At 31.8% G+C, this 10745-nt stretch overlaps 2 protein-coding genes across 3 annotated transcripts; both read right to left on the bottom strand.

The window, feature by feature from the left end:
• Nucleotides 1-2877: 2877 nt before the first annotated feature.
• Nucleotides 2878-9572, bottom strand: LOC113865342. Of its 2 annotated transcripts, none has more exons than XM_027499818.1 (7): nt 9154-9572; nt 8978-9066; nt 8760-8901; nt 7257-7352; nt 6997-7119; nt 6511-6773; nt 2878-6310 (listed from the first exon to the last, which is right to left on the bottom strand). In XM_027499818.1, exons 1-7 carry the CDS (start codon nt 9290-9292, stop codon nt 6200-6202), a joined length of 963 nt encoding a protein of 320 aa, XP_027355619.1. In that variant the 5' UTR covers nt 9293-9572; the 3' UTR covers nt 2878-6199. The 2 variants fall into 2 exon arrangements, with proteins under 2 accessions (XP_027355619.1, XP_027355620.1); XM_027499819.1 differs by having other exon boundaries at nt 8760-8895.
• On the bottom strand, nt 2950-3675 carry LOC113865343. The gene is made up of 2 exons (XM_027499821.1): nt 3505-3675; nt 2950-3399 (listed from the first exon to the last, which is right to left on the bottom strand). Exons 1-2 carry the CDS (start codon nt 3673-3675, stop codon nt 2950-2952), a joined length of 621 nt encoding a protein of 206 aa, XP_027355622.1.
• Nucleotides 9573-10745: the final 1173 nt, after the last annotated feature.

Raw genomic sequence — 10745 nt, 5'->3', positions numbered from 1 at the left:
ATATTAAAAAATCACTATATTTAAATATAAATATATCATAAATAAATTATTGTTGATTACTTAAACCTAATTCATAGAATGGAAGCTAATAAAGTGGATATAATCATACAACATTACTAATATATAAATTAAAAAGTTATCATGTGCGTTGAAAACATTACAACAGTCCACATCGCATTTAATGGATTTCCTAGCTTCCCTATTAAATTTTGATGACAGAGAAGCAGAAATATTAAGTTGATCCAGTCAAATCATATTCATCATTCAACCAAAAATAAAATATTAATAACGAGTTCAACTTTAGCATAATTATAATTTAATATGATTTTTATATTAATTATTATAAAAATTAATAATTATTGTTAATATGATAATCAGTAATTGAATAACAGTATAAAAGACTTATATTATTAGTGTATTTAAATTAAATTTATTAAAATTATATCTCTATTTTTATTTATCTGTGAAACAATTAAAATAAATTTGTTTCTAATAAAATTAGGATATTATTAATTATTATCTCTAATTAAGATTTTATTTATATAACCTTTTTAAATATAATAGATAAAATATTTATACTATCTGAATAACTCAAAGGTAAAAAAAATCCACTAATAAATAATAAAATTCCTTAGTTTGTAAATTTAATTTTCTTTCTAAATATATAGAAATTTAGAAACTAGTAACATACTGTAAACCAATTTTATCCAATATATATACTGATATTTTTAAATATTTTTAAAAGTAGAGCAGTAATTAAATCGATGTAAGTTCAAGGTTCAACAATTTAACTATAAGTTAGAATGAAAAGAGTAATAATCAAATTATATTTTAAAACATTATATAATAAATTAATATGAAATTATAAGAAAACTAAATAAAAAATTAACATGAAAAATAATATGCAAAATGGGATGCGTCTGTCAACCCTGACTATTATTAATTTCAAATAAAAAAAGTAATTTAAATAATTGATAAGAAACAAAACAGAGCCCCACACAGATTAAAAAAATATTTGCAAGTGTGGAAAAAGGAAGGAAAGAACAAAGAACTGGGCATCGAAAATACAGAAGGTTTATGAATGATTATACATGGGTATTATTGTGGCCATAAAAGTAATTAGAATGATTAAGCATGCTTCATTATTTATTTGTTCTTACTCACTGTAAGGTAGGCCCATTCTAGATCCATGGACCCAAACGAAAAAGGTGAAAGCTTTTACTCTCTGCGTGATGAAATAAGCTCCCTCTGCTGAAAAACAGAGTCTAGTTTGTTTGGGCATTGTAGTTCTTCGCCAAATCAAATCTACTTTTCCTTATTTCAAATCTTGGCTTTTGTTTGGGCATTGTATAGTATTGCTTGGGCTCTTTTATAATGAAATTTGATTCTATAAATACGCTCACCTAACTCTGCACAAAAAGTAAACACTAAACAGCGGATGCAAAATAAATATGCAACGAGAAAAAGAGGAAACAATAATAAATACTAGTGCTGTTTATGATTGATTGAAACAAGCTTATCTTTCTTTTACATGATAGGATCATTTATTTAAATTTAAATTCAATTAGATTAAAACCACATAATACACTAGTTGGAAGTTCTTTTTTACCCCCCCCCCCCCTTTTTATATCACACTCCATTAAGATTTTTTAAATATTTTATTCCTATAATACCCTTTAATTAAAATCCCTTCCATACAATATATCAAATATCTCCAAACCTTGCATGAATGTTATCATCTATTTACTTACTGTCGTCATTATTGATTTAATGATGGGGTGAAGTAAATACATGCATTGGGGAATGGGACATTTGAAAGGATAATTGGACCCGTGAAGATGTGGGGAGGGAAGAAAGGAAAAAAAATACTGAAAATTTTCGGTTTTTGTTGAATTGAAAGAGAATTTTAGTGATTCTATGATCTATCATCATCACTCATATATCTGATTTCACAAATTTCACTTCCCGACTTTTGTAGGGTATTTTTTAAATAAAAGTTTTAAAAAAGAAATAAAAGGGGTATAGAAAGTAAAATAGGAGGTGCAAAATGTAACCCCAGATAAAATTGAATCACCCAAATTATTAATATATTATATTAACCTTAATAATATACACAATTAAACCATAAAATTAAAATTAAGACACATTTTACAATGTACATTTTAAAACTAAATTTTAGTAATTTAAAATTAATTATATTTAATTTTAAAATAAAAAGAAATGCTAATTAATATTCTAAAACTTGAGAGTGAAATTTTGTTATTAAAAAGTTATATTAATATTCGTCTCTCATAATTTATAATAAAAAAGACTACATTCAATTCAATTAGTTTTTTATTAATTATTAAACCAGCTTCCCTTTTGTTAGTTGTGAGATAAATGGCAACTTTTGATGATTGTACAAGTTTACAGGGACGCTGTCTGCCTGATTATATATATCGAGAAATCAATCAAAGGTACTGTTTGTCTGATTTAATTTTAAGAAAAAACACACCCACACACGTGTGTGTATATAGATATTATATATATGCAAATTAAGTTCTTAAAAAAAACTGAAACATTAAATATATATGAATTTATTACCTAATTATTTTATATTATTCTTCTCTTTAAAACCCAACTTTTGTATCCTCGATAAATCTCCCTTTAACGCTAGTATTCTGAATTGAAGTGAGGTGATTAAAAAAGTAGTTCATGTCAAAATTTGTCATCTCTCCTTTTATTGCAGAACTGCAACACAACATTCCTTGTATTTTAGCCGATAACTTCGGCTAAAGAAACTAAGAAAGCAAATAATTATAATACAATTATTCTTTTATTTTAAATGTGTATTACCATATGTGATGATGAAGCTTAATTATGCTTTCCATATTCATTACGCTTTCAACTCTTTAGACTAATGCATTTCCTGAGAAAACAAAGATGAAAACAAGTAACAGCTGAACAAATTCAGGGTTTCTTAATACTAGGTTGTATTTTACGCGACAACCATGACTCAGAAGGTGACTTAGGCAATGGAGGAAGCAACACAGCTCTGCGGCAAAGACCAAAAGGCCATCCCTCGCAATGACAAAACTCCTCAATCACAGAGCGCTTCCAATATTTTGACATGTCAATTTCGTTCAAGCTTGAACATCGTGAAAGCTTTGTCTTCACAGAATAAAATGCTTCTCCACTTAGAGAACTCGAACAGCGTGAGAAACAGCTCTTAACGGACAAAAAATCTTCTCTTTCATCAACTTCTTCATCACCCTTCAACTTTTCTTGTGCTCCCATTGCTTCAGTCACAAAAAGTTCTTTTGTTGCAGGAGAGTATACCCAGGAAAAGCTATGTCTCAAAACACTTGGCTTGTGCTTTTGTTTTTCCATGGTTCGGCTTATTACAGCTGAGATAAACACCTTAGGAAGCAGGAAAGTAATAATCATGATAACATTAAAAAAACATGAAACTTAATATTCTAAAACTATATATTTGATTAAGATTGAGTAGTGAGGTGAATTTACTTCCTGTTCCTCGTCAAAATCGCTCATTGGGTACTCATCCTCGAAAGTTGAAGTTGAAAACCGTGCACCTAAACTTTGGCAACGTGAAAATGCTTCCTTAAGATATGTTGCTACAAGGCATTTGCATCTTTTGGGATGGTTTGGTGGTTCTTCATGGTAGAAGACACCCATCTGGAAATTTAATCATCAAAATTGTAAGATTGGTGTACTAATATATATATCTTTAGGGTACCATCTATTCTCTAGTGTTGATGTTCGAATTGACGTCCTTTATTGATAGTGGCCCTGCAGCGTACCTAGAACAATAAAAAGTTTTCTGTTCTTTAAGGTAAAGACAAAGTTAAAATGGCCTAGAGACATTTTAACTAATGGCAACAATATTCAATTAAGGATTCAAATGTTAGTTTGACAGCCGTAAGTACTTCGGTTGAGAAATTTTTTAGTGCAATATGAGTAATGAATGCATCGGATCAATATGAACATGACATGTGACGTCTTTGTTTTTGGGCGTGTTATGCTTGTTAGTACACATAAGAATTAACGTTTGTGTCTCCACCAGGTAACCTTCAGCGATTTGTTTATTTTTTTGTGCGTAGAGGTAGTTCTTAGTCAGTGTTACACTTTAAGTTAAAGTTATCGTTAATGGGACGTGCCACCCAATAAATACTGCTATTTGATAAATCTAATTGGATTTGGCTATCCACCAATTGAAGTTATATCGGGATAAAACGCAGAAAGGGACAAGAGCTTCGAGACATGTTAGGCTAAATGATCCCTTGTGGTGTGCCTTGAAATTGACTCACATGGTATAATTGGGGGGATAATGTTAGTCAAAAAGGATTTCGAGTAAAAGGAAAATTATGTCAAGAATTTAGTTCATTGCAATGGATAAATTTACAACTAATTAGGATTCAGATTCACGTGCACATAGTGATAATTTTTTACGATTATGCTCATGTAAATTTTTCGAAGACCTAGTTAAGACTACATAGATGTTTGGTCTAATCCTATCAATTAGAGAAAAGTGGTGCGACAACTAAACATCTTTCTCTGTTAGCTTAAAAGGGAATCTGATTATAATAATGTGATCCCTTATTTAGAGAAGATTAAGACTCATTCACTGCTTTATGACTTTGTGTTTTGGGTCAACAATTCGATGGGTTTTGAGATGAACTCTGTTCAGCCAAGATAGTATGGGCCTAAAGATGCATAGCTCAGCCTGAACTCAAATTCTGTGTTGCCTACCTTGAATATGAGCCAAGAGGTTACATATTCCCTCGTCATTACTCAAGCTATTCGACGACCCAAAAAGAAAAAAGAGTCAAGCTATTCCCTCTAGTTGTTGGTTTACTTCCACGAGTTTTTGCCTCAAAAAGTTAACTTCAAGCGATCAGCATAACGTTGAATATTTTGCGGATATTTCAAAAGTCTAATGTCCCACACATTGACTAAATTAGAAAAAAAAAGTTTTATTTTTTTAAACCAAAAAAAGTATTTAATTTAAAAATTTTTTGGATAAGTTTTAAACTTAGACTTCCGATTTTACTTGGTCTAACCTTTTTTTTTTAATACAGACTATTTCTCTACTCTTTCCCCTTTCTTTTAACTCGCATTTTTCCCAACGTCTTTTTTCCTCCTCTTTCTACTCGTGAGTTATGTTAATAAAAGTAAAACTTCCACTATTATATTTCTTATTTTATGTCAAGAGCCTCTTATATCCTGAATTTTTTTTACAATAATAAAATCTGTTAGTGTGGCAAATTAATCCTTAAGAACACTATCATTTGGCATGTACCAAACTACCAATTTTCTTTTAATTTTTACAACACAGCATGTTTTAAGAGCTGCAGAGATTTAAGAAATTGAATTATGCAGTCCTTCCCGATAATTAAATTAACCTTTATCACGTTTTTCACGGATAGAGACAAAGCGTCCACCGGAAACTGGAAGCAGATCCCTTGTAGTTTGGAAAACAATTTTGGGGTTTCGCTGGTGAACTCTTACCGTGTAAAATACTTCTCTCTTTTATGGATTATACTTGGCAAATATTAAAACTAAATCGGTTTTTATTAGATTAAAAATAACAGATGAAAAATATAATTTGTTAATTACCTATTGTGCTTGGTAGTGTTCATATCTTATGTGGAAAATCTCGAGGATTGTGTAAACAAAATAAGCTTCGAAACATAACTACCACTTGTGACGCACAAATACGTTTTATTACACGCGTATAAATTAAGTATGGTGGTTATGATGGATAAAAGGAAGCCGGAGCGACAGAGATTGATAATGATCATCATCAACATCACGAACAAGAATGATTCTATGAGTAGGATTCTAAGTCCCACAGATACAATGAATTATGTTATCAGATAGCTTACAACAAAACAACTTTCTCATCAGTTAAAAGTTACCTTTCCTCAGTGTTAGACCCGACCTCGGTGAAAAATCCTTGGCACTGAGAAGGTGAGTTTGTCAAAAACCGTATTTTGATCGAAATCAAGTCCTAAATGACCATTGGGAAAACTTTTTGCTCCCCACTTCATTTCTTTTACATAAAAAAAAAAAGAAAAAAAAAAAACATGTTGAAGAACAGTAGTATGCAAAGCCTTTGCCTGCACTAGCTTTGCGCTCTCGTAGTCTACAAGGTAGCTCTGGTTGATCATTATGTTACCTTTGATGTTTGTTATTTGACTCATGAACTAGTAACTCCAGAGACCCATGGAACAATCACTGGTGCAGAAGGGTGTGAATTTCGATATGATTCAGGATACTTATCCTTAAAATTTAGTCGAGGTTTCTCAGCCTGGATTCAAAATATCAATTACAGTATATTATTAGCCATGGGGAGGAAAAATACATGATCAAGAGGGAAATTTTCAAACCAGACAATGTATGAAAAACACAGTAGTATTTTCTCAGAACTCAGTGAATAGAAGTATCAAAAGTCATTAAGCAAATACATACAAAAGACCTAAACTAGTGAATCATGGGGGGGGAACTTACATATTTCAGCCAGCATTCCTGATGTTTGTGCTGATATATATCTGGAGAATGACACCCAAACTCAGATGGGCAATAAACCCAAATGTTACATTTCTTTTCGCCTTCTTTGGCACGTCTTGCATGGTCCAAGCAAGCCTGACAACAATCAGCTGCACTATCTTTGTGGTGGGTAAGACCCCATCTTACTGCAGCGCCATCATAATCTGTATGAAGTTCAGCATGGCACTCTGGTGAAAGGGGCCTGCCAGGAAGAACCTCCTCCTCTGGAGAAAATGTATACATGGTAAATTCAAAGAATAGATTTCTGAAAGAAATGAGTATATACGTAAACCACTTCCACATTCTATCATTTAGTGTGTGCATTTTTAACTGATTCCTGGAAACCATTCAAGTGATGAATTTTCTGCAAATCAATATTGCAGACGGTGCATAATGAAGACACTACAATAGGAAGATGGTAGAAAAAACTGAAGAAACTGATAATACCAAACTCCTCTGCGCCCTCAGGTTTGTCATCATGTTCTTCATTTGCAACTTGAACAGGTATCCAGAGCCCAATCTCTTCACAGACCACAGCCCAATCAGACTCCAAAGCTCTTGCTAGCATACCTAGGACGTTGAAATAACATATGTATAAGGTGTCTAAGATTTGTAAAGCACACATTACCATTTTTCAGAGAGCATGATCTTAAAGCATCATACAATCGACTCATCTGTCACAGACAACAGAAAATCAAAGTTCATACCAGCTTCTTCATGGGAGATGGTTGAGTTGGAAGTCCCCTTCACAAGAGCCAACTTGACCTCTTTCAGTTTTTCCTTGCGCCAACTCTCAACTACTTCTGTAATTTTGAAAAATATCACCAAAATGAGATATGCTATGGATAAGACAGGAATAAGAGTACTTCCAAATCATTTAAACTTGTCATTGAAAAATCACTGCCAAATTTAATGTCTAAAATAGTGTAGCTTACAGTAAATCATTAAACAATTAAGCTAGACTCCCCATTCTTGGGATGGACCTTTTCCACCCTGCCCACCCACCCCGGCCACATTAAAGAAATGACTGATTATGTGCTCTTGAAAGTACAATGGTAATCTCTTCATTCTTCACTACAACAATTTAGAATATAGGTTAACCTGAATAGATATGAGCCTTATTTATGTAGCTATGCCTTGTTTTCATTTAAAAAACAATTAAATTGGAGGCTGGGATCAGGACCTTAGATCCACCATCATCAGAAATGGAAAAGTTACAGGACAACAGATAAAAGTGTAAAACCATTCCAGATGGAAAATTTGTTTTCTGCCTCCCACCCTCCAGGGTAAGAAAAGGAGTAAATCAAACATTATACACCCAATGCAATCAAGATATTTTCAGCAGTTGATTTGCAGGCCAAACAATACAAACCCCATTTTACATTTTAACACCACACCACATCATGCAAGCTAGTGTTCTCTACCCTCTTCATGATTCAGGAGACAAATCACATATTTGAAATAGAATAAAGTGATGTAATATGTCCAACGATTTGGCCAATTAAATGCAAACAAATGTTCAGTAATCTGCTCGGTCTATCATCAGTCTAAATTATTTAGTCCTCAAAATAAATAAAAATTCAAACTATCTTCACTAATTTTGTCATCTCACAAACCAAGTTGCATAAAAAGCATTTCAGACTTTCAACCTGAGTGACTTAAAAGTGAAAAATCAGTTAATCCACAGACTTTCTTACTAAACATAAAAACAGATGAATTATTATTGAGACACATATTAATTAATACACGATGAGCATTGCATACTTTCAATCTGAGTAACTGAAAACCCAATCAATGTCTGAACTTCTTACTCAGTCAATTATAATTTAGCAGAGAGAGATGCATCATCAGATGGAATGATCTAGGTTAATAGGAGAAAACAACAAAGGCTTAAATGCAATTCCTTTTTTTTTTCATGGAACTCTTAATCAGGAATAAGAGGTGAGAAACAGCTATAAGACCAGCAGTCGGTGCAATTTTCTGATAGTAATGGGGTGAGTGTACAACACTAAAACCTAACAATTTTAGTAAGGTGGCTGAAAACACTCTTTTATTACTGAAAAACCTAATGCCAGAGTTGTAATGAGACGTACTCTATATAAGCTTAGCTTTAATGTAAACACATTGTGTTACTGATATACAAGATGCTTAACAATTTTCGTAGAACGAATAAGATTCATATTCGACAAAATTTACAAGCATACATTCACCTTGTTCCTTAGCAATATCCGTGCTACTCGAATTCAAGTTCCTTAGTCTCTGCAAGATCTCATCAATTATATTCTGTTTCAAATGCGAGGGCAACTCTACCGCCACATTCTCTCTGGAAAGTTCCCCTTCTAAAGCCTTCACCTATTTGCAGAACGGTTGCATAGCATGAAATTGAGGCAGATATAAAAAGGGTTCATTCATAGTTCACAGTTCTTACCCACTTAATTAACTGGACCGGTTTAAATGCTTTACGGATTTGGATTGATTCTTCCATTTTCCGAATCTGATCTGGGTTATACAACGCAACTGAAAACACAAAAGGAAAAGTTGAAGCAGAGAAAAAGAAAAGAAGAAGTAGGAAAAGGGCATTAATAAGAGATTGATGCTACTTACCGTTGCGGGAAACGTTACCGGAGTAGATATAAAGAGAAGCATAAAGAGAGCGAAGAACGTAGAGAGCAACGGCAATGTTGAGAAAGCAAACTAAGAGAGTGGTTTTCTTGTAAGAACAAACCAACTTCCCTCTCGCCATCTCCTCATTCCAACATTGCACTGCACGTAAAGCCTCCTAACTCCTACTTTAATCTAAGATCGAAGCTTACACCGCCAATTTGTGATTTCGTTTTGTATTGTTATTCGATGACCAATGATTTTTTTTCTTTTTCTAAAGATTAGAGGGTTTTGTGCAGTGGTGAATAGTGATCGCCCACCCTAAGCTTGAGTGTTCAGAAATGGAACCGGTTTTGCTTTTGGTTTTGGTTTTGGGTTTGGCTCTAATTTCAATAGAACGCTTTTTGTCTGAGGAGGTTGGGTGAGGTGGGAATTAGACGGAACACCTAATCATTTCGCTCATTCCACCATTATTGATGGTGGTCGTGCTATACTGCGCTTCCCATCTTAATTAAGTCTATTGTGCGCCGCTTCTTTCAATGTTAAACTTTTATTTAATTGCACTTTTGTCTTGATTGAAGTTACCTATGATTTTAGCTTTTTTATAAAATAAACATTTAAATTGTTTTTTTAATTATTCATTTTTATTGAAAATTATAAATTATTATTTTATCTAAACGTTTAAGAATTTATTACGATGTTGAGATATGAAATAATTTTGTAAGTTTGTAAAAAAATTGGTAAAAATTTTATAAAATCTAATGAATTTTATAAGATATGCAATTAGGATTTGATAAAAAAAAAGTGAAATTTGATATTTTACTTGATTAATTTATAATAAAAGATAGTCTAATCAAATCAATTCGTATAAATTGATAAATTTAAGAAAAAAATATTAAGAAAAAAGCAACATAAAATAATTATGACCAAAATCACACAATATCCAAATTTTAAAAAAAAAAACCTACAAGTATAATTAAACTAAACTATTTTCCTGGGTTGTGGAAAAATCATATAATTTTCCTTTCGTAAATAACAGCAATAATAATTAAAATAAATTCTTCTATTGATTTAAAGTTAAGTTGCAAATAGTAAATAGATTTCAACATTAGAAAAATAAAAGCAATCCTTAGAGTATCAGACTGCATTAAGATGAAAGCTTGAAATGTTTTTTTACACAAGGCACAATTTTAGCTGTTATTTTCTTTTTACATTTATTGTGTAATGTATTCGTACAACCATCCTACTTTTACAACATTAATCGTTTAAAGTTAATAAATCATAGGATTGTCATATATTATAATTTATTTATAAAAAATATTAATTTTTCATCTGTAAATATTTACACGAGGCTATGGAGAAGTCGTGGAAGATTGTTGTTCGCGGTAGCTTCTCGTGACAATTTTTGGAATGGCCATAAGCCATTGCATATGGAATGATCCATTCGTTTGGGTGTTTTGCAAGAAATTAAAATTAATAAATAAATAAAATTCAATTAGAACATTATAGGCATTTTTAGTGTTATTATTTAATAAAATAATTTGGTTACAAAAAATTTTAAAATATTTATAATATTATATTTAGATTTCCCTTTG

The sequence above is a fragment of the Abrus precatorius genome, unplaced genomic scaffold (genome assembly GCF_003935025.1).
Source record: "Abrus precatorius isolate BTA unplaced genomic scaffold, Abrus_2018 Scaffold4, whole genome shotgun sequence".
In the NCBI taxonomy this organism is placed as follows: Eukaryota; Viridiplantae; Streptophyta; class Magnoliopsida; order Fabales; family Fabaceae; genus Abrus; species Abrus precatorius.
This window is presented reverse-complemented; position numbering and strand designations above follow the sequence as displayed.